At 47.5% G+C, this 27,908-nt stretch overlaps 1 protein-coding gene across 2 annotated transcripts in view; it reads right to left on the bottom strand.

Annotated features, from left to right (window-relative positions):
- The window catches only part of LOC143956894 (uncharacterized), a 94,414-nt gene that overhangs the window by 48,495 nt on the left and 18,011 nt on the right, over positions 1 to 27,908 (bottom strand). The window contains exons 2-3 of one of the 2 annotated variants that reach the window (XM_077467062.1): positions 21,865 to 22,158; positions 15,882 to 15,932 (exon numbers count right to left, since the gene is read on the bottom strand). In XM_077467062.1, the coding sequence (XP_077323188.1) occupies positions 15,882 to 15,932; positions 21,865 to 22,158 (345 nt within the window). The remainder of the gene's footprint in view (positions 1 to 15,881; positions 15,933 to 21,864; positions 22,159 to 27,908) is intronic. The other variant, XM_077467063.1, reaches the window with a different exon arrangement.

The raw sequence follows: 27,908 nt of genomic DNA, 5'->3' as shown, positions 1-27,908 counted from the left end.
GAAATTATCCACCATCTCTCCTCCACTTCCTAGTATAATTCATTACACCTACTCACTTATTTTAACAATATTTTACTTATTCTTCTTTTTCCCCTCTCTCTTCCCTCTTCCTCTCCCCTCCCCCCCCTTTCCCTCTCTTAAATAATTGAATTGCCCCCAGTCCCCCCCCCAGTTGTTTCCCCATCATCAAATTTGCGTAAGCCCATATAGTGTGTCTTTCACTTTGTATGTGATATAGTGACTTCCTCTTCAGAAAGAAAGAGGAGGAAAAAATAAATAAAATAAAAAAAATTATGAAAGGGGGAGAAAAGGTGGGGGGGGCACAATCCACCCCCCCCCCCCCCCCCACCGTGGTACTATGTGGTAGAAAATCCCCTGTTTCTATTTTGATAAATCCCTAAGTGATTATTTTTTATGCAAGTGGGAAGAAAGAAAGAAAAAGAAAAAAAAAGGAAGGGAAAGAAGAAAAAACAAAAAGAAAAGGAGAAAAAAAGGGGGGGGGGGGTGGAGGAAAAAGGGGGGGGCACTACCCACATCCTTCCTGTGTTACTATGTGGAGAGAAAAAAAAACCCTTCTATTTTATTAAAAAGTGATTCTTATTTATACAAGTGATATAAAAAAATAAAAAAAACACAGCAAAACACAAACAAGGGAAAAACACCCTTATAGTTATGAAGAGGTGGGAGTCGCAACTCACCACCGACTATGTGTTTCTCCTTCATAATGTGCCTAAAAAAATAGGATTTTTATATACAGCTTACCTGTAAAATCCTTTTCTTGAGAGTACATCACGGGACACAGGAGCTCATTACATAGTGGGTTATATAGGCACCTCTGGTGATTGGACACTGGTTGACCCCAATTAAGGAGAATTCCTCCCCTATACAACCCCTCCCATATGGGAGGCACCTCAGTTTTGTAGCAAAGCAATAAGAAACCACGTAAAACCCAAGAGGGGCGTGAGCCCTGTGTCCCGTGATGTACTTTCAAGAAAAGGATTTTACAGGTAAGCTGTATATAAAAATCCTATTTTCTTGATCATACATCACGGGACCCAGGAGCTTCATTACATAGTGGGATGTCCCAAAGCAATGCTCAGATTGAGGGGAGGGAGACACAGATCATAATTATAGACCGCCATGGACCGGAGGATCTAAACTGCAGCCTGCAGTACACTGCGCCCAAAGGCGATATCCTCTTGCCCTCTGACATCCACCTGATAGAATCTGGTGAATGTGTGGACTGATGACCAAGTCGCAGCCTTACAGATCTGAGCCAGGGAGGCCTGGTGATGCACTGCCCAAGAAGCACTTACAGCCCTAGTAGAGTGCGCTTTCACTTGAAAAGGAGGGATCTTCCCCTTGAGACAGTGGATTTTGACGCTGCCTGTCCCTTCCTAGGGCCTTCCGGCAAAATAAATAAGCAATCAGTTTTTCTTATCTGAGCAGTTGCCTGGAGATAGATACTGATTGCCCTTACCACATCCAAAGTGTGCAAAGATTCTTCTTCTGCGGACTGTGGGTCCGGAAAAAAGGATGGTAGGATTACATCCTGATTCAAATGGAACCCTGAAACCACCTTAGGCAGAAAGGACCTATTAGGACGCATTACTACCCGGTCCTTATGAACAATTAGATATGGCTCTTTGCTGGAGAGAGCTGCTAGTTCTGACACTCTTCTAGTCGAGGAAATGGCTATCAAGAAAACCAATTTTTTAGTCAAAAGAACTAATGAAGCCAGATGCAAAGGTTCAAATGGTTGCCCCTGCAAAGCCGAGAGAACCAAATTCAGATCCCATGGGCATACCGGAGGTTTGACTGGCGGTCTTATCCGCATAGTCCCCTGGATGAAAGCCCGCACCAGGGAATGTGATGCAAGTGGCTTCTGGAAAAACATTGACAAGGCCGAAATCTGCACCTTGATAGTGCTTACGGACAAATTAATTTCTAGGCCTGACTGGAGGAAAGCCAAGATCCTGCTAGTGACATACTTTCTAGGATGCCATCCCCTGGGTTCACACCAGGAAACATATGCCCTCCAGATTTTGTAGTAAATAAGCCTGGAGGCCGGCTTTCTGGCATTGACCAGAGTAGAAAGGACCGGCCCCGAAAGCCCACGGTCTCTCAGAATGTGGGTCTCAGCAGCCAAACCGTCAAACTCAGACTGTGTAAAGCAGGATGGTAAATTGGACCCTGCGAGAGCAGATCTGGCTGGAGAGGGAGGATCCATGGCCTGCCTACTGCCAACTTCATGATCTCTGCGTACCACGGTCGCCTGGGCCAAGCCGGGGCCACCAAAAGAACCGACTTTGTTTTCCTCTTGACTCTTCCCAGGAACCGCGACAGAAGCGGGTACGGTGGGAAGGCATAGATCAGATTGTACTGATCCCAGGGAACTGTCAGAGCATCTGACCCCTGAGCAAGTGTATCTCTTGTCCTTGACACAAATTTGTCCAGTTTTCTGTTTAATCTGGATGCAAACAGATCTACGCCTGGAGTACCCCACCTGTGACATATGTTCTGAAACACGTCGGGGTGCAGAGCCCATTCTCCTGGGCACAACTGCTGGCGGCTCAGAAAATCCACCTGCCAATTTTCCACTCCTGGATTGAAGACTGCATAAAGACATGGAACATGCTTTTCTGCCCAGACAAGTATGCGATTCACCTCTCTTTGTGCAACCAAACTCCTGGTGCCACCCTGGTGATTGATATAGGCCACTGCTGTGGCATTGTCGGACTGAACCGTAGTCTGTAAGACCAGTTTATGAGAGCCATATAAACTGCCCGGATCTCCAAGACATTTATGGACAATAGCTTCTCGATCGCAGACCATTTCCCCTGCGAGCACGTCTCCTCCAACACTGCTCCCCAGCCTGTCAGGCTGGCATCTGTAGTTATAATCTTCCATGGAAGAGGAAGAAAAGTTTTGCCTTTCAGCAGATTCTCGGTTTGTAACCACCAAACGAGACTCTTGCGTGTCCCTGGGGATAGACGCATAGGAAGATCCAAGGATTGGAAAATGGCGCCGATCTACCGCAAACCTTAGCTTAGATACTTTTGGTGTACGGGAAATATTGCCACATGAAGATATGCATCCTTGATGTCTATTGATGCCATAAACTCTCCCCCTTGCAGGGAGGAGACCACAGAGCATATTGACTGCATTCGGAAGGACCGGATGCGTAAAAACCAGTTCAGATCCTTCAGATCCAGGATAGGTCTGACACCTCCATTTGGCTTTGGAATGGTGAAGAGATTCGAGTAAAAGCCTGAACCCTGTTCTTTTGGGTCCAATTCCACTATCACCCCCTGGGATAGTAAGTGATCTAAGGCCAGAAATAGCGGTCTTTGCTTTACTGGATCCCTGGGGATCCTTGATCTTAGGAAGAGAGAAGGTGGAATCTCCTGAAACTCTAGCTTGTAGCCCAGAGATACCGAGGAGACCACCCACTTGTCCTGGATCTCTTCCACAAACTGCAGGACCCTTCCCCCCACTCGGCCGAGTGGGGGCGCCCCTTCACAAGGAAGCTTTTGGGCTCTGCTTGGCAGGCTTTTGCCCCCAAGTCTTTTTCTGCCCCTGGGCCCGGCCTTGAGCCTTTCCTGTAGAGGGAGGTTGGGAAGGCCATCGCCACTGCTTAGAGCTTGATGCTCCGGGAGAAAGAGAACGCCTAAATGATGGACATTTGCTCTTTTTGCTTGGAAGGAGAGTAGATTTACCCCCTGAAATTTTTTGGACAAATTTGTCCAATTCTTCTCCAAATAAACATTCCCCCTTAAACGGGAACCCAATCAAATGCTTCTTGCATGATAGCTCAGCTGCCCAATTTTTTAGCCATAGGGCCCTTCGCATGTGTACCAACAGGAGAGACAAACGAGATGCTTGTTGGACAGAATCCAAAATCGCATCAATCATAAAACACAGAATTTGAGGTATTTCTGCATAATTCTCCACTTCCTCACTGGGAAGGAGGCCAAGCATCTGCATAACCTGTTCCTTGAGGAACTGACACAACCCCACGGCTGCGACTGTAGGTTGCACTACAGCGCCAGTCATGGAAAAGGAGGCTTTCAATAATGTTTCCAGCTTCTTATCAGTTGGATCCTTAAATACCTGAGCATTATCCAAAGGACGGGTCAGGTTTCTATTCACACAAGAAACAGCCACATCGACGGATGGGACCCCCCATTTCTTGGTGAAACTTTCCTCCAGAGGATAAAGCATAGAAAACCAACCACCTTAGACACTGGCAAAAAAACTGAGGTGCCTCCCATATGGGAGGGGTTATAAAGGGGAGGAATTCTCCTTAATTGGGGGTTAACCAGTGTCCAATCACCAGAGATGCCTATATAACCCACTATGTAATGAAGCTCCTGTGTCCCGTTATGTATGATCAAGAAAACTTTATATTTCTCCTTAGTGATGTGCCAGAAACCTAAAAAACAAAACCGGTTGGAACCAGAGATGGAAAACCGCAAGACATCTAGTTACTCCCGATGTAGTTCAAATAATCCTGAGTTTGTCTAAATTCCAACCAACACTTCCAAGTATTAACATATTTTAGTTCTGAATTATTTTGCAAGTGTATTACTTCTTCCATACATCTAATTTTATCTATCTCCCTAAACCAATCTTTTATTGTTGGGGTATCTTTAGACTTCCATTGTTTCGGGATTAATTTCTTTGCTGCATTCAGCGAGAATGGTGTGATAGCTTTTCTATATTTCTTCCTCTGTATCCCTGTTACATGAAACAGGCATTGCCAGGGATCCAGTTCCGTTACATATCCACCAATTTTCTTTATCCAATCCACTACTTCCCTCCAATACGATTGAATTAGAGGACACTGCCACCATATATGTGCATGGGTACCCACCTCCCCACAGTCCCTCCAACAGAGAGAAGATTGATCGGGGGTTCATTTTTAGTGATGGACGAACTTCCGATGGGACGTTTCGCGAAAGCGAACCGCGAACGCGGCCAAAATTTCGCCAACTGCAAAGTTTGCGGCGGACCCCATTGACTTTAATGGCAGGCGCACCTTAAAAACCTACAAGTCATATTTTCAGCCACAAAATAATTACTAGCTGTGCACACATAGTCCCACCACATAGCCAATGACATAACACATGTATGAAGTGAATCTGGGATCGACAACGACAAGCATTCTTTTTTATCTGTGAAATTTTGACAATTCAGGAGCGCATGAAGGCCATGGAGGAGAGGCAAGGTCAGGCCAGGCTATGAAGGGGGTGCAGGAGATGATCAGTGCCACAGTCAGGGCAGCGCAGTCCTGTGCCAGTGTCCCAGTGTGCCAACCTGTGCTTGAGCCCCCTCCCTCTGCCTGGCCCTTACCCCCACCAATGCAGGGCTCCACTGCGGTGGTCCGAAGGTGCCAGTCCAGTGCTGATCCTCAGCCATGGTGCTGGCACTGCCTGCTGATTGGCTTCTCCGCTGCTATCGCCCTCACTGACACCAGCACTGAGATAGAACACTGACACCAGCACCGTGATAGACTGAGCACTGACACCAGCACAGAGATAGAGAGCACTGACACCAGCACCGTAATAGAGAGCACTGACACCAGCACCGAGATAGAGAGCACTGACACCAGCACCGTGATATAGAGCACTGACACCAGCACCGAGATAGAGAGCACTGACACCAGCACCGAGACAGAGAGCACTGACACCAGCACCGTGATATAGAGCACTAACACCAGCACAGAGATAGAGAGCACTGACACCAGCACCGTGATATAGAGCACTGACAACAGCACAGAGATTGAGAGCACTGACACCAGCACCGTAATAGAGAGCACTGACACCAGCACCGAGATAGAGAGCACTGACTACACACCAGCACCAAGATAGAGAGCACTGACACCAGCACCGAGATAGAGAGCACTGACAGCAGCACTGATACCAGCAACTCGCTGAGGGACCCAAAAAATATGACATCGCTCAACCTCTTCAAACAGGAAGGTACGGGCATGTAGTACGGTGTGCTTTTTCTGTACAAGGAAGTGAGCCAAAGGTAGAAAAAAGGTCCGTGTGCTCGATTAAATAAATCGTTTATAGAGTTATGCATATACATGGTCTAATGGTCACATGTGTTGAATTCCTCCGAGATCCATGCCTCATTCATTTTTAGAAATGTGAGGTAGTCAACACTGTCGTGAGCTAGGCGAGTACGCTTATCGGTCACGATCCCCTCTGCTGCGCTGAACGTCCTTTCGCACAGGACACTGGATGAGGGGCAAGCCAACAGTTCCATTGTAAATTGTGCAAGCTCTGGCCAGAGGTCAAGCCTGCCCACCCAGAAGTCCAGGGGTTCATCATTCCTCAGAGCGTCCACATCGGCCGTTAACCCGATGTAGTCGGACACCTGACGGTCTAGGCGTTCCCTGATGCTGCATCCGGATGACACCTGTCGATGGGTCGGCTGAAAGAATGACCTCATATCTGAAGTCACCAACGCATCTTCAAACCGGCCTCTTCTTGCAGGCACTGTTGGATTGGTACCCGCAACTCCTTCTCTGGGAGTGGGAATTGCTCCTCTGCCAGCGCACGCAAAAGCAGAATGCAGCATTTCTCGAAGCAAGGCCTGGAAGTGCTGCATTCTGACAGCCCTCTGTGACGGCGGTAACATTTCCGCCATTTTGTGTTTGTACCGGGGGTCTAAGTTGCCACCCAGTCCTGGTCCTTGACCCTTATGCTTTTTATACGGGGGTCCCTATTAAAACACTGGAGCATGAAGGCCCCCATTTGCACTAAAGTGGAAGCGGTGTGGTGGCCTGGCTCCTACTCATCATCCAGGATAATGTCGTCCTCTTCATTCTCCTCTCCCCATCCACGCACAACAACAGGGGTCCCAGAAAGGTTTAAAGCATGCTCTTCTTGCTCCTCCTCATTCGCCCCGGCACCATCCTCCTCTGACTCCTCTTCAGACTCCTGTTGTTGACTTGTCTCAGATAGAGTAACCCCCCCCCCCCCCCCCCGGGAATTCATCCAGCATTGCGACTTAGGCCGCGTACACACGAGCGGACTGTCCGCCCAAACACTGTTCAGCGGACAAGGTTGGGCCAACAGTCCGCGCGTGTGTACGCGGCCTTACTCATCTTTCCGCTCCTGTACACACGATTGGAAATTCGGCCAGAAAAAGACCGATGAGAGCCTTTCGTCTGAAAATGCGACCGTGTGTATGCTCCATTGGGTTTTTGCTGGCAGAAAAGATTGAGAGCAGGTTCTAAATTTTTTGGTTGCAAAAACTTGTGTGGCCGTGTGTGTGCAAGCCAAGCTTGATCGGAAATTCCGTCTGAAAAATCATCCAAGAAAATCCGCTCGTGTGTACGCGGCGCGTACAATACGGCCGCATGTGTGCCAGTCCGCCATACTTTTGAAATGAACGTACTTTTCCCTCCCGGAGAAAAGTCCGCTCATTTTGAGCGTGGCTCCAGGTAGCCGGGACCAGCGAAGGAAGCGTCGCTGGCTCCGTCACCTGGTATGGACTTAAAGGGGGAATCCCTACGCCGAAAAAACGCTGTGGGGGTCCCCCTCTAGGTCCATATCAGACCCTTATCCGAGCACGCTACCCGGCTGGCCAGGAAAGGGGGTGGGGATGAGCAAGCGCCCCCCCCGAGCCGTACCAGGCCATGTGCCCTCAACATGGGGGGGTGCTTTGGAGAAGCATCCTCTGGGACTGTGACATCATAATGGGCGGGGACATCATCCGGTGATGTCCCTATATATGTCGCCGCGCGCCGCGTGCCTGTCATTGTGACCAGAGACATCGACGAGGCAACAGCTCAAGAAGAGAACAGAAGGCCAGAAGACAGCGGCGACAGAAGACCGGGCCACCGCTTGTAAAAGAGCTAGAAGAAGGCGCGGAGGCCCGGCAAGAAGAACCGAAGTGGGGGACAAGACCCCCGAAGAGGAGGACAAGACCCCCGAAGTCGGAAGAAGAGGGCGGCGGCGAAGAAGATAGCCGAGCTCCTTCGCTAGTAAAAGAGCTAGCAAAAGAGCATAAGATACGGGAGGAGTCCGGCGAGAAGACCCCCCAAGACGAAAGAAGACCCCTCCTCCACCACCACTCCTCCGCTCCTCCACCACCACTCCTCCACCACCACTCCTCCACCACCACCACTCCACCGCTCCTCCACCACCACTCCTCCACCACCACTCCACCGATCCTCCACCACCACCACTCCACCGCTTCTCCACCACCACTCCTCCACTCCTCCTCCACCACTCCTGCACCACCACCACCACCATTCCACCGCTCCTCCACCACCACTCCTCCACCACCACCACTCCACCGCTCCTCCACCACCTCCACTCCTCCGCTCCTCCACCACCACCACTCCTCCGCTCCTCCACCATCACTCCTCCACCATCACTCCTCCACCACCACTCCTCCGCACCTCCTCCACCACTCTTCCACCACCACTCCTCCACCGCTCCTCCACCACCACTCCTCCACCACCACCACTCCTCCGCTCCTCCACCACCACTCCTCCTCCACCACCACTCCACCGCTCCTCCACCACCACTCCTCCACCATCACTCCTCTGCTCCTCCTCCACCACCACCACCACTCCTCCACCACCACTCCTCAGCTCCTCCACCACCACTCCCCCGCTCCTCCACCACCACTCCACCGCTCCTCCACCACCACTCCTCCACCACCACCACTCCACCGCTCCTCCACCACCACTCCTTCTCCACCACCACTCCTCCACCACCACTACTCCACCGCTCCTCCACCACCACTCCTCCGCTCCTCCTCCACCACCACCACTCCACCGCTCCTCCACCACCACCCCTCCACCACCACCACTCCACCACCACCACTCCTCCACCACCACTCCTCCACTACCACCACTCTACCGCTCCTCCACCACCACTCCTCCACCACCACCACTCCACCGCTCCTCCACCACCGCTCCTCCACCACCACTCCTCCACCACCACGACTCCACCACTCCACCACCACACCACTCTGACCTGCCTGCAGCGGTGATATCCCTTTCTCCACTGCCAGCACTTGTGACATACATTTTGGCCTCAATTTTGATGAATGATTTTTTATTTTATTGCATATGTCTTATCATGGAAAGTAGAAAATATTATTTGTTTTTTTGTTTTTCTTTTTTCAAAAAATTTGGTATTTTTTTTAAATTTATTAAGTAAAATAAAATAAAAAATCCAGTGGTGATCAAATACCACCAAAAGAAAGCTCTATCTGTGTGGGGGAAAAAAATTATATAAATATAATTTGGGTACAGCATGGCAGGACTGCGCAATCGCCAGCTAAAGTAGCGAGGTGCTGAATAGCAAAACATACCCTGGGCATGAAGGGAGGAAATCAGTGGGCCCACTGACAGCGGCGATCATTCTACAGGAGAGGCAGAACGGCAGTCTTGTGATGGAGGAAATCTTGTGTTTCTGCTAAGCACAAACACGGACGGATCTCTGTGTTCCTCCAGTCACAGCATTTCACCCCCACACAGTTAGAAAAGCACCCCCTAGGCACACCCTTTGATTACCCCTGATGTTAACCCCTTCCATGCCAGTGCATTTTTTTTTAACACTGATCTCTGTATTGGTTTCCACTGGTCCCCAAAAGAGTGTCACTAATGCCACGTACACACGATCAGACTATCCGGCGGACTTAGTCTGGCGGACAAACTGCCGGAAAGTCTGCCAAATTTCCGAACGAGCGGACTGCCCACACACAGGACTTTTCCGCTTTACTTTTGAAATTAACGGACTTGCCCACACACGGAGGAAAGTCTGTTCATTTTGAATGCGGCTCCAGGTAGCACAGAACAGAAGGCAGCGAAGACAGCGGCAACAGAAGGCCAGGCCACCGCCGGTAAAAGAGCTAGAAGAAGGCGCGGAGGCCCGGCAAGAAGAACCGAAGAGGGGGACAAGACCCCCCAAGTCGGAAGAAGACCCACAGGCAGCAGCAACGAAGAAGAAAGTCGGTCTCCTCCGCTAGTAAAAGAGCAGAAGATAGTCCGGCGAGAAGACCCCCCCAAGGTGGAAGAAGACCCCCGGAGCTGTGCAATAAATTATTTTTAACCCTTGTGTGTTGTGTTTTATTTGGCCGCGCGGCCCTCCCACCCCAAAGCACCTTGTCCCCATGTTGATGAGGACAAGGGCCTCTTCCCAACAACCCTGGCCGTTGGTTGTTGGGGTCTGCGGGCAGGGGCTTATCGGAATCCGGGATTCCCCCACCCTATGTGAATAAGTATAGGGTGCTTGTGGCACAGAGCATTGTGCCATGAGCCCATTCAGGTGTTACAACAATGAATGAATATTCACTGTTGTAACACTGATCCTCAATCCGGCCAACCAGAAGCAGGTGTGAGACCTGTTTTCTGATTGGTCAAAAAGAAAAGACTCCAGATTGTCCTCAGAGAAGGAGGGAGGAAACGGAAGCTAGAGCCGTCTCCGGTGGAGAGCAGGAGAATGGGAAAGCCGCCACTGCCGAGAGCCCGGGAGAAGTGCCGCATAGATGGGGTAAGTACACCAGTCCCACCCGCTGATGGACTGACTGACCAGAGGGGGTGATAATGTTTGTCGCCCCCCCCCCCCCCCCCCCCACCCCAAAGAAAATTACCACCGGCCGCCACTGACTACTACTACCAATTACTATGTTCGCTCAAAGGTCTACTGCTACTAGTTACTGTTATCAGCACAAAGATCCAATACTACCAATTGCTAGATTTAGCTCAAAGGTCTACTTCTACTATGTTGTAAATGCTGATCTCGCCTCAAAGGTCCACTTTTACCAGTTTCTGTTCTTGGTTGAAAGGTTCACTACTACCATGTGCTGGTCTTGGCTCAATGCTCCACTGCTACCAATAGCTGGCCTGAGCTCAAAGATTCACTGCTACCAACAGCTGGTCTTGGCTCAAAGGTTCATTACTACCAATTTCTGGTCTTGGCTTAAAGCTCCACTACTATCAATTTCTGGTCTTGGTTGAAAGGTCCACTACTATCAATTTTTGGTCTTGGCTAAAAGGTCCACTACTACCAATTGCTAGTCTTGGCTGAAAGGTCCACTACTATCAATTGCTAGTCTTGGCTGAAACGTCCACTACTATCAATTTCTAGTCTTGGCTGAAGGGTCCACTACTATCAAATTCTAGTCTTGGCTGAAAGGTCCACTACTATCAATTGCTAGTCTTGGCTGAAAGGTCCACTACTACCAATTGCTAGTCTTGGCTGAAAGGTCCACTACTACCAATTGCTAGTCTTGGCTGAAAGGTCCACTACTATCAATTGCTAGTCTTGGCTGAAAGGTCCACTACTACCAATTGCTAGTCTTGGCTGAAAGGTCCACTACTACCAATTGCTAGTCTTGGCTGAAAGGTCCACTACTATCAATTGCTAGTCTTGGCTGAAAGGTCCACTACTATCAATTGCTAGTCTTGGCTGAAAGGTCCACTACTATCAATTGCTAGTCTTGGCTGAAAGGTCCACTACTACCAATTGCTAGTCTTGGCTGAAAGGTCCACTACTACCAATTGCTAGTCTTGCCTGAAAGGTCCACTACTATCAATTGCTAGTCTTGGCTGAAAGGTCCACTACTATCAATTGCTAGTCTTGGCTGAAGGGTCCACTACTATCAATTGCTAGTCTTGGCTGAAAGGTCCACTACTATCAATTGCTAGTCTTGGCTGAAAGGTCCACTACTATCAATTGCTAGTCTTGGCTGAAAGGTCCACTACTATCAATTGCTAGTCTTGGCTGAAAGGTCCACTACTACCAATTGCTGGTCTTGGCTGAAAGGTCCACTACTACCAATTGCGAGTCTTGGCTGAAAGGTCCACTACTATCAATTGCTAGTCTTGGCTGAAAGGTCCACTACTATCAATTGCTAGTCTTGGCTGAAAGGTCCACTACTACCAATTGCTAGTCTTGGCTGAAAGCTCCACTACTATCAATTTCTGGTCTTGGCTGAAAGATCCACTACTATCAATTGCTAGTCTTGGCTGAAAGGTCCACTACTATCAATTGCTAGTCTTGGCTGAAAGCTCCACTACTATCAATTTCTGGTCTTGGCTGAAAGGTCCACTACTATCAATTTCTAGTCTTGGCTGAAAGATCCACTACTATCAATTGCTTGTCGTTGCTCAACTGCCCACTTTTACTATGTTGTAAATGCTAATCCCAACTCATAGGTCCACTTCTACCAGTTGCTGGTCTTGGCTGAAAGGTTCACTATCACCATGTGCTGGTCTTAGCTCAAATGTCCACTTCTACTAAATGCGTGTTTCAGTTCAAAGATCCATTTCTACTAAATCCTTGTCTTAGCTCAAAGGTCCACTATTACATATTTTTGGTCTTGGCTTAAAGGTCCACTACTATGAAAGGGGCTGAAGATACAAAAAGGTAGCTTTCCATATGTCATGCTCAATATGTATTAGCCTATGGTAGAGATTAAAGATACTACAAGATACTATTCAGTGGAGGGAACTGTCTGCTGCACATTTTGGGTATCCTGTCCCCCCAAACTCAACTGAGCTAAAAAATTCCACAAGAAGATTGACAGGGTAAAAGTATGACAGTCACCCTCAGTAGGTCGTTCAGCATTTAGGTTTTAAATAAAGGACATATCACCAGTTGAAAAGATGGGATGTCCAGCCAAATCCAGCAGCTCTTCCAGGGGTTATTGTTATAAATAGGTAGGTATGGAATGTTGGTCACCCCCCTAATGGCTTACTTAGTCTCCCCTCTTCTCTGCAAGCTCCCAGTATTAGAATGAAGCCTCACAGTGTGGACCTCCCCAAGTAAGTTCTGTTGTACAGCAAACAAATATACTTGTGCACAAGTGTGTTAATCGGGTGGTCTATCGTTCGTGAGGGATAGTGTCTCAGGCCGTGCTGCCCTCCAGGATAGGGGTATCCTAGCAGTCAAAAGTTTTCTTTCACATGCTTGTGAATAGTTTTTATTTCGTTATTTTTATATATATATATATATATATATATATATAAAAACACATCAAAGAATAATGCACAAGGCTGGTGTGCCCTCTTTTCTTTATTTCTCTTTTATTTCTCTTTTAAGGGTGCTTTCACACCGAGACGTCGGCGGTAAATCGCCGCTATTTTTAGCCGAGCTTTACTGTAATTTTTGTCGAGGTTTTTGGCCGCTAGCGGGTTGCTTTTAAAGTGGTTGTAAACCCTCAGATGCATGTTTAGCTTGTCAGCTACTACTTAACACAGGCAGCTGATTGCTGCCTGAGAAAGTGCACTTACTTGTTTAGTTTTGATAAAAATCGCCTTTTTATGGTCCATGACGTCATGCGCGATTGCGCAGTATGGACTTTCAAACGTGGCATGTATCCTATGCCGCGTGTGTTTTTTTCGGCTTGCCTGCATTGCAATGTACGTGAGATTCTCCTCTGACGAGGAGAAGTCTCGCGATGTAGATATCATTCTGCTCTTTCTGATACTCCCCCTTGTGACTGAACAAGACGTCACGCAGGGGAGTGAATCAGAGCAGAGAAAATAGAAAACCAAATTTTCTTCTTTAATGTTTTTTTAAATATAGTTTTTCCAGGTTATTACATCTATATTAACCACTTAAGGACCAGGCCTCTTTTTCGGACTTGGTGTTTCCGTGTTTAAAACAGTTTTTTTTTTTGCTAGAAAATTACTTAGAACCCCCAAACATTTTATATTGTTTTTTTTCTAACACCCTAGAGAATAAAATGGCGGTCATTGAAATACTTTTTTTCACACCGTATTTGCGCAGCGGTCTTAGAAGCGCACTTTTTTTGGAAAAAATGCACTTTTTTGAATAAAAAAAATAAGACAACAGTAAAATTAGCCCAATTTTTTTTTATACTGTGAAAGATAATGGTATGCCGAGTAAATTGATACCCAACATGTCACGCTTCAAAATTGCGCCCGCTCGTGGAATGGCGTCAAACTTTTAGCCTCAAAAATCTCCATAAACGACATTTAAAAAATTCTACAGGTTGCATTTTTTGCGTTACAGAGGAGGTCTAGAGCTAGAATTATTGCTCTCGCTCTACCGATCGCGGCGATACCTCACATGTGTGGTTTGACCACCGTTTTCATATGCGGGCGCTACTCACGTATGCGCTCGCTTCTGTGCGCAAGCTCGTCGTAACGGGGTGTTTTTAAAAATTTTTTATTTTTTTTTCTTATTTATTTTATTTATTTTTACACTTTTTAAAAAATAAAAATAAAATGGATCACTTTTATTCCTATTACAAGGAATGTAAACATCCCTTGTAATAGAAAAAAGCATGACAGGTCCTCTTAAATATGAGATCTGGGGGGTCAAAAGGTCCTCAGATCTCATATTTGGGCTAAAATGCAAAAAAAAAAAAAAAAATCTGACATTTAAAAAAATAAATATACCTTTAAGAGGTATGGGCGGAAGTGACGGAAGTGACGTTTTGACGTCGCTTCCGCCCTCCTATGGTATAGAGACGAGTGGGGGGCCATCTTAGTCTCACTTGTCTCTATGCCCAGCAGACGGAAGGACCCGATCGGGAGGGGGGGTGGCACCTCTCCCGCCGCCGATAGCGGTGATCTCGCGGCGAATGCGCCGCGGAGACCACCGTTATCGTACAGCCGACCGCCGCCTGAAGAGATGGATATCTCGGTTGTGGCAGCAGCTGCTGCCGTTACCGAGATATCCCTCTTCAAAAAATAGGACGTACATCGTCGTGCGCCGGTCGGCAAGTGGTTAAGTTTAATAAATCTATAATGCCTATGTTCGAGTAATAAATTGGTCATGCGTTTAAATATATATAAGGAAACAGCTATGCTGTTCACTACATATATTACAGCCTTGACTGGCATTTCATGTGATGAAATGCTGTTGCCGTAGTAACGGCAATCGAGATCGAGGCTTGGTTATGACGCTACGGCGCATGTGCGAGGTTTCATGAGGGACACCAACTAAGGGCGGAAATGACGTCCGCAAAAAGCTTCTAAAATCAGCACTAACAATGGCGCGGGCGATACCCGGAAGATAGTGTAATATAAAACTTCTAAAAAAGGTATTTATAACGCTCGTTTTTGGATTATTTATAGATATTATGATTGCTGATGTTAATAAATATCCAAACATTTGAAAATGTGAATTTTTTTTTGGCGGGGTTTACTTCCTCTTTAACCCCCGCTAGTGGCCGAAAAGGGGTTAAAACCACCCGCAAAGTGCCGCCACAGTTCGGAGGCGCTGCCCATTCAGTTCAATGGGCAGGAGCGGTGGAGGAGCGGTGTATACAAAGATGCTGCTTGTAGGAGTTTTTTTTTTATGTCCTGCCAGCGCATCGGCTTAGTGTGAAAGCACTCGGGCTTTCACCTTGCGAATGCGGGGGGAGCCATTTTTCAGGCGCAATTTTTTGGTCTAAGCCCTTGTACGCACGGTCGGAGAATCCGTCGGAATGTGTCCTATCGGACCGTGTCGTCGGATAATACAACATGTTGGAAATATTTTCCGACCAACTGGTTTGATCGGACATACTCCGATCATGTGTAGAGAATTCCGATCGGACCAAGTGCCACGCATGCTCAGATCACATTCCTACATCAAAGCTATTGGCTACTAGCCTGAATGTAGTCCCATCGTAACGAAATTACGTCATCACGTTCTGAATGATCGGATTTTTCGCCAACTTAGTCCGACCGTGTGTATGCAACAGTTTCCGACAAGATCCGACGGACAAAATCCGACGGACAAAATCCGACGGATTTGGTTGGCAGAATGTCCGAACGTGTGTACAGGGGATAAGTTTTGTTGTACCATAGATCACAGGAAGCAAATACAGACACGGGTTCTGGTACTACTATTTGCTGTTTTAAAATGCACATTTTAAAATATACATACCTTCCGTAATATTGGTAAGTTTGTTTTTCCAGCCTTGTGATCCGGGTTCATCTGTCGGACAACACAGAGAGGTAAGCAGCCTCACCTTTCACTTTTGGTAAGATGCACCACAGTTGACATAAGCTAGAAGAAACCCATAAGTGCAGTGCTAAATAATGTATAAAGTGATTATATACATGAACATATATAACAAAAGGTATGTACAAACATCAAACCAAATGAGTGCAAATAGAAACGCTCATAATGAATACAGTCCACAAAGAGCCATCAAGGAAGTGTCCATATGGAACCGAAATCCCCAAGAGTGCTTGAAATGAGATTGGAAACCCACAAATGCGGATTGGCCACCGGTGTGACAACCCCACCACCATGGATAGTAATATTGCTCTTACCAGAAAGTGTCGACCCAATGACCTTACAGCAATCAGTCACACAAGCAGGGATGATTACACAACAAATATGGACACCCAATTGCTCAGGTGTCTCCAGTATGGATGGTATGGATCCCACAAATTCCCTAGGTTCCAGTAGGAATGGACTTCTCCTTAGATGGACCATGTCTCCCAGTTCAAACACATATGTGGAAACAAGCCAAGTAGTCGCACATATGCCCCGGACACACGACCGGACTTTCCGACAATGAAAACCTTGGATTTTTGTTCGAAGGATGTTGGCTCCAACCTGTCTTGCATACACACAAATGTGGGCCCACAATTACGAACGTAGTGGCGTACAAGACGTACGTGATGTCTCCATTAACCACTTGCTGCCCGCCCTATAGCAGATAGACGGCGGCAAAGTGGTTTCAAAATCCTGACCGGACGTCATATGACGTGATCAGGATTTTGAGCGGCTGGGGGCACGCATCGCGGCGATCGTTGTTGCGGGGCGTCAGTCTGACACCCGGCAACTACGATCTCTGTAAAGATCTCTGTAAAGAGTCTCTGATGGAGACGCTTTACCACGTGATCAGCCGTGTCCAATCACGGCTGATCACAGTGTAAATAGGAAAATCCGGTGATCGGCTTTTCCTCACTCGCGTCTGTCAGGGGGGGTCTGTGCTGATCGATTATCAGCGTAGCCCCCCCGACGATGCCCACACTGGACCACCAGGGACGCCACCAGACCACCAGGAATACCCATTACAAGGTAATCCTCCCTAGACCACCAGGGATGCCAGTCAGTGCCCACAATGGATGGCAAACAGTGCCCATAATGGATGCCAGTGTCCACAATGGGCATCACTGATTGGCATGCATTATTGTTTGGCACTGATTGGCATCCATTAGTACAGTATAATGTAATACAATGCCGCCTATCAGTGCCCACCTGTGCCGCCTATCAGTGCCCACCTGTGCCGCCTATCAGTGCCCATCCGTGCCGCCTATCAGTGCCCATCTGTGCCGCCTATCAGTGCCCATCTGTGCTGCCTATCCATGCCCATCTGTGCCGCCTATCCATGCCCATCTGTACCGCCTATCCATGCTGCCCACCCATGCCAATCCGTGCCAGCTATCAGTGCCAATTTGTGCCACCTATCAGTGCCCATCCGTGTCGCCCATCAGTTCCACCCGTCAGTGCCGCCTATCAGTGCCACATATGAGTGCCACTTCATTGGTGCCACCTCATTGGTGCCCATCAGTGCCGCCTTATCAGTGCCCATCAGTGTAACCCCATCAGTGAAGGAGAAAACTTACTTATTTACAAAGTTTTGAAACTGAAACAAAAAAAAACATTTTTTTTTCTAAATTTTCGGTATTTTTTTATTTGTTTAGCAAAAAATAAAAACCGTAGACATGATCAAATACCACCAAAAGAAAGCTCTATTTGTGGGGAAAAAAATGATAAAAATGTCAGTTGGGTACAGTGTAGCATGACCACGCAATTGTCATTCAAAGTGCGACAGCGCTGAAAGCTCAAAATTGGTCTGGGCAGGAAGGGGGTTTAAGTGCCCCCCCCGGTATTGAAGTGGTTAAAAACGCTAGTTATTTCTCCGGCTCGTACTTGATTCCGAGCATGCATGGACTTTTGGCCAGCGGACTCGTGTTCACACGATCGGAAAGTCCGACAACAAACATTTGTTGGCAGCAGGGGCGTACCTGGAGCATTTGGCACCCGGGGCGGATCCTATATCTGGCACCCCCCCCCCCATTAAAATTTAAAAAATGCCCCACTGTGCCACCTGCATCCTTCAATTTCTCTTTGTCACTACTGCGTACCCTCTCTCCACAACTGCACCTCTGGATCCCTTTACATTACACAGCACCCTGCACCTCTGGGCCCCTTTACATTACACAACACCCTGCAGCTCTGGGACCCTTTAGATTACATAGCACCCTGCCCTTCTGGACCCCTTTACATTACATAGCACCCTGAACCTCTGGACCCCTTTACATTACACAGCACCCTGCACGTTGGGACCCCTTTACATTACATAGCACCCTGCCCTCCTGGACCTCTTTACATTACATAGCACCCTGAACCTCTGGACCCCTTTACATTACACAGCACCCTGCATCTCTGGACCCCTTTACATTACACAACACCCTGCAGCTCTGGACCCCTTTACATTACACATCATCCTGTAGCTCTGGACCCCTTTACATTACACAGCACCCTGCACCTCTGGACCCCTTTACATTACACAACACCCTGTCCCTCTGGACCCCTTTACATTACACAAGACCCTGCCCCTCTGGACCCCTTTACATTACACAAGACCCTGTACCTCTGGACCCCTTTACATTACACAACACCCTGCCCCTCTGGACCCCTTTACATTACACAAGACCCTGCATCTCTTGACCCCTTTACATTACACAGCCCCCTGCGCCTCTTGGCCCCTTTACATTACACAACACCCTGATCCTCTGGACCCCTTTACATTACACAGCACCCTGCAGCTCTGGACCCCCTGCATGTTACACAGACCCCCCCTTCAGTGCAGACCCCCCATTCAGTGTAGCCCCCCTCTTCAGTGTAGCCCCCATTCAGTGCAGCCCCCCTCTTCAGTGTAGCCCCCATTCAGTGCAGCCCCCCCCGTTCAGTGCAGCTCCCCCCGTTCAGTGCAGCTCCCCCCGTTCAGTGCAGCCCCCCCATTCAGTGTAGCCCCCCCTTCAGTGTAGCCCCCGTTCAGTGCAGCCCCCCCCGTTCAGTGCAGCCCCCCCCCCCCCGTTCAGTGCAGCCCCCCCCTTCAGTGCAGCCCCCCCGTTCAGTGCAGCCCCCCCACGTTCAGTGCAGCCCCCCCACGTTCAGTGCAGCCCCCCCCCCCGTTCAGTGCAGCCCCCCCCTTCAGTACCTCAGATCAGCGCGGCGGCACATGCTCAGCACTGGGTGGGGATCTGAGTCAGTAGATCCCCTCCCCCTGTTTACACATAAACAGAGAGGAGGGGGAGGCGGCTGCTCGGCTGTACCTGCCTGTGTGACATCCGTGATCGCACAGACAGACAGCCCGCGGCCGTGAGAGGAGGGGATGGAAGGAGCACCGCTGTCACCCTGCACCCCCCGCACACCCCCTCCCCCTTGCATCACAACTGGATAGATAAGCTTGGCAAGCTCTCCTCTCCCTGCGTGCGCCTGTCACTGTGCTATCCCGCAGCGCTGCCACCGCTATAATCGCGGAGGGGGGTGCCGGCCTGACACCCCCCCAGTGTGTAGTACCCGGGGCGGCCCGCACCCCCCGCCCCCTACTTAGTACGCCTCTGGTTGGCAGAAAATTTGAGAACCCGCAAGCCAACATTTGTTGGGCGGAAAGTCCGAAAACAAATGTTCAATGGAGCGTACACACGGTCGGACTTTTCCGCCAACAAGCTCACATCGAACATTTGTTGTTTGGAAAAATCCAATCGTGTGTACGGGGCAATAGTGCAATACCATTAAAGCCCCATACACACTATCAGATTATCTGCTGACTTTTTCCTTCAGATTTACCAAAACCATATAATATGAGGTCAAATCTTAGGAGTTTCAATTTGTATGCAATCAGGCCGGCCCTTCTACTACATGGTTTTGGTAAATCTGAAGGAAAAACTCAGCAGATAATCTGATAGTGTGTACGGGGCTTTAATGGTATTGCACTATTGCCCCGTACACACGACTGGATTTTTCTAACAACGAATGTTCGATGTGAGCTTGTTGGCGAAAAAGTGCGACCGTGCGTACACTCCGTTGAACATTTGTTTTCGGACTTTCCGCCCAACAAATGTTGGCTAGCGGGTTCTCAAATTTAGACACATTTTATTTAACCACTTTCAGACCGGACCAATTTGCTGGTCAAAGACCAGACCACTTTTTGCGATTCGGCACTGCGTCGCTTTAACTGACAATTGCGTGGTCGTGCGACGTGGCTCCCAAACAAAATTGACGTCCTTTTTTTCCCACAAATAGAGCTTTCTTTTGGTGGTATTTGATCACCCCTGCGGTTTTTATTTTTTGCGCTATAAACAAAAATAGAGCGATAATTTTGAAAAAAACGCATTATTTTTTACTTTTTGTAATAATAAATATCCCCCAAAAATATATAAAAAACATTTTTTTCCCTCAGTTTAGGCCGATACGTATTCTTCTACATATTTTTGGTAAAAAAAATCGCAATAAGCGATTATTAATTGGTTTGCGCAAAAGTTATAGCGTTTACAAAATAGGGATAGTTTTATAGCATTTTTATTAATAATTTTTTATTATTTTTTTTTTTACTAGTAATGGCGGCGATCTGCGATTTTTATTGTGACTGCGACATTGTGGGGGACCCATCGGACATTTTTGACACATTTTTGGGACCATTGTCATTTATACAGTAATCACTGCTATATAAATGCAGTGATTCCTGTGTAAATGACACTGGCAGTGAAAGGGTTAACCAGTGGGCGGCAGTGTAGGGGTTAAGTGTTCCTAGGGGTGTGTTACTAACTGTGGGGGGGGTTGGGCTTTCATTTAGTGTACACTGATCTCTGCTCCAATCACATGGAGCAGAGATCAGCGTCACTAGTTGCTAGGCAGAATGGAAAAATGTTGTTTATACAGCATTTCCTCCATTCGGCCGCTCCGTGAGACGATCGCGGGGATGCCCACGGCGATCGAGTCCGCGGGTCCCGCGACCGGACTCACGGGGGTCCCGACCAGCGCGGGAGCGCGCCGCCGGCGGCGCGCTCCCGATGGCATGGTGGCAACGAATATTGGACGTACATGTACGCCAATATGCCTGCCCGTGCCATTCTGTCGACGTACATCGTCGTGCGCTGGTCGGGAGGTGGTTAAATGTACAAAAAAGTGAAATAAACAGCGCTTGTAGTATGGAATGACCTTGGTAGAAGCTGGACCCTGACGCATTTCATCAAACCTGGCATCCTTATAGGGCTGTCCATGGTTGATGTGTAACCATCCCTGCTTGTGTGACTGATTGCCGTAAGGTCATTGGGTCCACACTTTCTGGTAAGCGCAATATTACTATCCATGGTGGTGGGGTTGTCACGCCGGTGGCCAATCCGCATTTGTGGATTTACATTCTCATTTCAAGCACCCTTGGGTATTTTGGGTTCCATATGGACACTTCCTTGATGGCTGTTTGTGGACTGTATTTATCATGAACGTTTCAATTTGCGCTCTTTTGGTTTGGTGTTTTTTTGCATACCTTTTGTGATTAGATGTATATAATCATTTTATACATTATTTAGCGCTGCACTTATGGGTTTCTAGTTGATTACATATTTTCTGAAAGCAGAGACCCTGTTAAATAAAATGGTGGTAATACTTTTAATCAAATGAATATTTTTTTGTAACGAATTTTCCGTGCAAACACAATATAATACCCATTTTCTGTTGCAAAATATAAAAATGAAGTTGCATTTAGTAAATAAAATTCCAAATATGTCAAGCCTCAAAATTGCACACATCCTCAAAGTGACAGTACCCGAAACAGTCCATAGAGGATTCTTTACAGGTCGTCAATATAAGCAGAATTAACATCAGCTTTAAAGAAACTTACCTGGGAGGGCTGATATGTAGAGGGTGCTTTCTATCGGAAAACAGTGCGTTTTACATTTCTTGCCACATTTTCCTTGTCTCGCCTTTGTCTGGCATTTGATTTTCTGGGATTTTTTCATATCAATGCTCACATTGTCTATTCCTGGGATTATTGGGCAGATTATTTCTCTTTTATCACACTGTAGATGAATCTCCTTCTCATCGCCTTTCCTAAGGCTGTGGTGATCATCACTGCATGTGACAGGGACATTCTTTTTCCCCATGCGACACTTTATGGATTCTCCATTGGATAGCCCTGGAAAGGAAGATTAGGTATATGATATAACACAGTGCGGTTCCTGGCGTTTCTGGAGTGTGGTCACCACTTACCACTGATTGGGGAAAATAAAAAGGAGGTCAGAGGAAAGTACTTTTTACTGTAGTAAAGTAAGTAAGTGTAGCAGTGGCTCCTGAAGAGCATGCGCTATACGTTTTTTCTAAAGTTAAAGTTGCCTAAACTGCAGTTTGGTTTGGGTTTATTTTTTCTAAATTGGGCCTCAGCATCAGTCTAACTAGACTGTGAGATGTTCAGCCTGGCCACAGGGGGCGCTGTCTCTTCTGGCAGGCGTGGAACTATGGTCTGGTTGGGTGCTTAAGTTACTCTGTCTCAGAGCCCGCACAGTGGGATGGGCGCTCTCGCTGTGCTTTCTGGGAGAGTGTATTTAAGATGCGGAGGTCACGTGATTTGGGTTCCGGTCCAGAATGATGTGCTGACTTCATGGTCCTGGTCCTCCTGACCAGCCCCCAGGAAGGCTATGGCCTGGGGTGCGGATCCACCCGACTTTAATGTCTCTGGGCTGGGAAACTAAACAAGGATTCTGAGGTGGTTGGGTGCTGTCTCCAGTTTGGGAGAGACCCAGTGTACTTCAAGCATTCCAGGGGAGGACTCTTCAGAAGAAGACCACGTACGGGTTGGTTTTCTTAGCAAGAGCCTGGAAGGGCTGAAGTACCCGAGAGAATCCGGTCTTGTGGATATCGCCAAGCAGGCTGAAAGATCCAGGTATCCTACAAGTGTTCTACAGCTTAGTTTTCCTACGTGTTCTGCAACAACGTCTGTGGCAGAGACTAAGGCCCCTTTCACACGGGGCGGATCAGTAATGATCCGCCCCGTGATGATCCGCTCGCTCAGTGAGGATCGCTCAGTTGTCCCCGCTGAGCCGGCGGCGGACAGGGCGGTCTCCGCACACTGTGCAGGGACCGCCCTGTCAGCTCTCCGCTCTCCTCTATGGGGATCGGATGAGCACGGACCGTCTGTCCGTGTTCATCCGATCCGCGCTGCAGACGGATAGAAAAATAGGATTTTCCTCCGTCTGCAGAATCGGACAATTGCGGAGGCGGACAATAGCGGGTGTCTGCGGATGTTCACCTGCAGACACCCGCTATCCCATAGGGATGCATGTATGTCCGTATTTCATACGCAAACGGATGGATGAAATACAGACATACTGTCCGCATGTGTGAAAGGGGCCTTATCTTGTATGTTCTACAACATCTGTGGCAGAGACTTTGTTCCTGAGTGAGAAACAAGTTGGCTGCTAGGCCTTGTGAGAGGAACTGTCCAACCTGAGTGATCATCCAACCTGGATGCAGTCAAAGTAAGCAAGTTCTTCAATGTTTTTTTTTTTACTTTGACACTAAGCCCTTGTACACACGGTCGGAGATTCCGACGAAATGTGTCCGATCGGACCATTTTGTCGGATAATCCGACTGCGTGTGGTCTCCATCGGACGGAGTATCCGACGGACCAAGTTTTCCAACTTGTTGGTAAAATTTTCTGACAAAATGCTCCGATAGGACATACTCCGATCATGTGTAGAGAATTCCGAGTCAGCTTACCACGCATGCTCAGATCAAATTCCTACACCAAAGCTATTGGCTACTAGCGTGATCGTAGTCCCGTCATAACGAAATAACGTAATCACGTCGGATTTTCCGACAACTTTGTCCGACCGTGTGTATGCAACAGTTTCGGACAAAATCCGTCAGACAAAATCCAACGGATTTGGTTGTCGGAATCTCCGACCGTGTGTACAAGGGCTAAGCCCCTGTACACATGGTCGGAGATTTCCACAACCAAATCCGTCGGATTTTGCCCGTCGGATTTTGTGCGACGGATTTTGTCCGAAACTGTTGCATACACACGGTCGGACAAAGTTGGCGAAAAATCCGATCTTTCAGAACGTGATGACGTAATTTCGTTACGATGGGACTACGTTCAGGCTAGTAGCCAATAGCTTTGATGTAGGAATTTGATCTGAGCATGCGTGGCACTTTGTCCGATCGGAATTCTCTACACATGATCGTATTAGGTCCGACCGGCCCAGTTGGTTGGGAAATATTTCCAACATGTTGGAAAATTGGGTCCGACGGATATTCCGACGGAATCAATCCGATGCATACCACACACAGTCAGATTATCCGACGACACGGTCCGATAGGACACATTCCGACGGAATCTCCGACCGTGTGTACAAGGGCTAAGAGTACCTGAACTTCCTTCCCAACCCTCTGATCCCAAGTTGAAAGACTGTTCAATTGTCTGAGCTTTACAAATAAAATCCATTCAAGTGGATCTATTGTCAGTCTCAAGTTACTGGGCCATCTACCACGGGACATCCCCTAGACGTGCAACAAGGAGAGCCCGAAATCAACCAGCATCTCCTTTGGGGGTTAATGCTACATAAGTATAAGGAATTAAACTAGAAGAAAAGAGGTTTAACCTTAAACTACGTAGAAGGTTCTTTACTGTAATGCCGCGTACACACGAGCGGAATTTCCATCAGAAAAAGTCAGATGGGAGCTTTTCTTTTCAATTAGTTTTTATTGAAATTTTAACAGGTACATAAAAATAGTAACAATAATGCAGAGAGTTACATATTGTTGTCAAATACACAAGACCCCTCCATGGGGATATCAATGGTACATCAAGTAAGTTTGAAGAAAAGGAGTTCTTCCTTTGTGTAAAATTAATTGGTTACGTTGGTTTTGAATTTATGCTACAGGTACAGTAAGGGCCGGTTCACACAGCGAGGCGATGCGAGGCGACACGGCTCGCCTCGCCTCGCTCCCGCAAGTCGCCCCCGTTCAGTACAATGGAACCGTTCTGAGAGGAGCGACTCGAGTCGCTCCGACTCAGAAAAAAGGTTCCTGTACTACTTCTGGGCGACTTCGGGGGCGACTTGCATTGACTTCTATACAGAAGTCCTCTGCAAGTCGCCGCTGAGATCCCCGCAGGTCGCGGCGAGGCAAGTCGGAGACGCCTCGCCGCGCCTCGCTGAGTGAACCGGCCCTAAGGACTCCGTGCTCCAGGCACCACCCCAATGGAATCAAACGGTGCCACAGACCACAGAGTCGCATCATTTTGCAATGCCATATACGCCACCAACTGATTAATCTTCATAATACTTTACTTGTTGTGTTGTTCCCTTATTTCCAAGAATATACTTAGCTATAACTCTCTCAAGAGAAAAAAGGAAAAAGAAAAAAGTGTAACCATAACAACTTAAATAACATAATAAAAAAAGAAAAAAAAAAAATCACATGTACCACTCATAATTGCAAATAGGCAATTAATCAGTAGGATATAGTGCAACCCAATGTCTCCCAGCAGGAATTCAATTTGAGGGTATTTTTGATTTCTAGTGGCAAAGAAGTTTTCATATGTAAAGATGGAAAGATTTGGAAAGCTGCGCCACTACCCCTATTTAACTAACCAAATTAATGTGAAATACCTGAGTACTTAATATACACGCAAATAAATGAATAAGTGTATGGTACATAATAAATAAATAACATTGGTATCACACAAATTAATTAAGCAAAAAAGGCAATAAAAAATAATAAGACCCCTTTCACACTGGGGCATTTTTCAGGCGTTTTTCATGCGCTTTAGCGTTAAAAAAAGCACCTGAAAGAAGCCGCAACTTCAATCCCAATGTAAAAGCCCCGAGTGCTTTCACACCGAGATCCCTTTCACACTGGGGCGTTTTTCATGCGCTTTAGCGTTAAAAAAAAGCGTCTGAAAGAAGCTGCAACTGCAATCCCAATGTAAAAGCCCCGAGTGCTTTCACACCGAGGCGCTGCGCTGGCAGGAGGCGTCAAAAAAAGTCCTACAAGCGGCTTCTTTGCAGCGCTTTTGGAGCGGTGAATACACGGCACCTAAAGCGCCCCTTCCCATTGAAATCAATGGGAAGCGCCTGTAAAACGCCTGAAAAACGCTATTGGCAGCAGCGTTTTGTGGGCGCTTTTAACCCTTTATTTGGCCATTAGCAGTTGTTAAAAGCGCCCCCAATAACGCTCGAAAAACGCTGGTAAAGCGCTGCTAGTTTAAGCGGCACTTTACGAGCGTTTTTCGGGCGCTGACATTGTGAAAGGGCTCTTAAAGCACTTGGGCTTTCACATTGGGACTGCAGATGAGGCTTCTTTCAAGCGCTTTACAGGCGCTTTTTTTAACGCTAAAGCGCTTGAAAAATGCCTGAAAAACGCCCCAGTGTGAAGGGGGTCTAAATAATAGAAAAACAGCTTGAGGAAAGCCAAAGCTGAGAAATAGAGTCCACTATATATGTTCTTATAAGGACACCGCGGTGAATCCACGCGAAACTGCAAACCAGTGCCCGTCACCGAGAATTAGATGCGCTTACCAGATACAAATCAAATTGCAGCCTTAATAGTAAATCATCCGTGTCATTTTCCATGCGTCTGACCCTAACAGATCAGCTATCTCCAGTGTATGGCAGCACCGCACAAATAACTTCCACGGTCAGCAATCGGATATATCACTAACAATGGCTCAAGAAAGAAAAGGATGCCTCCATAGTGTAAAACCACTCAGGTAATTTATTAAGCTATAAACGATTGCACTTACGTAAAACATCCATTAAAACAGCATAAAAGATTAATCTCAAAAAAGCCGGCCGGCATTCAGAAGCCCGTCCTCCCCTCGTATAACGTGGTGGCGTCACTGCATGCCTTCCCAGACGCGTTTCGTCACAAATGACGTTGTCAATGGGGAACGAGGAACGAAGTTTTCATATGTGTATTGTGTCTGAACCCCCGATATGGCTTCAGGTAGGATAGGTGCTGTTGTGGACTTCCATTTAGAAGTTATAGTTAGTTTTGCTGCTATTAGGATATGTGTAATTAGAGGTCTATGTTTGGTCAGAAGCGAGTTCACCCCTAAATTAAGAATAGCCAACTGTGGTGTAGGTGAAATGTTAAGTCCTGTAAGCTTGTTTATTAGGAAGTACACTTCAGTCCAAAAGCTTCTCAATTCCTTATAGTACCAAACTATATGTAGGATGCCTCCTCTTCTCCCACACCCCCTCCAACAGTCGGGAGAGGTGTCCGCGTAAATCTGCGTTAGCCTCACTGGTGTTAGGTAGGTCCTATGACAGTGACGGTGAACCTTGGCACCCCAGATGTTTTGGAACTACATTTCCCATGATGCTCCAGTACACTGCAGAGTGCATGAGCATTATGGGAAATGTAGTTCCAAAACATCAGGGGTGCCAAGGCACGCCATCACCGACCTATGAAGTAATTTTAACATCAGTTCCCAGTGATTCACGCAGTGAGAAAAGCAATAATGAGAATGAATGGCTGATTGCCATTCTTTTTGCGTAAAGAGGGTTCCCATCTCCTTTTCCCAATTTTGCATACGTGGATGTTTTATGGAATCCTTTGTTATATAGTAGCTTGTTGTAAAACCACAACAGCCCTTTAGTGCCCTGTCGAGGTCAGACTTCAAGCGAGACCAGGTTTCCCTGCGGACTCTATATCGTATGCCCGAGTTATTTTTGTGAAAGTGAGTAAGTTGGATATAAGAGAATGAAGTGGGACTAGGGGTTTTAGAAATGATCTCTCTATAGGTCTGTATCCCTTCCTTGATCCACATATATATTTAAATTGGGTATAACGTGTTCATATATGTGCAGTTGGAAATCTGTGCATTTATCCGTAGTGTCTTGTGGGACTACGGCGTGTAGACTGTTCCATGCTAGTAATGTG

Source organism: Lithobates pipiens, unplaced genomic scaffold (genome assembly GCF_037356315.1).
Source record: "Lithobates pipiens isolate NorthernLeopardFrog02 unplaced genomic scaffold, aLitPip1_a1.2 Scaffold_44, whole genome shotgun sequence".
Lineage (NCBI taxonomy): Eukaryota > Metazoa > Chordata > Amphibia > Anura > Ranidae > Lithobates > Lithobates pipiens.
This window is presented reverse-complemented; position numbering and strand designations above follow the sequence as displayed.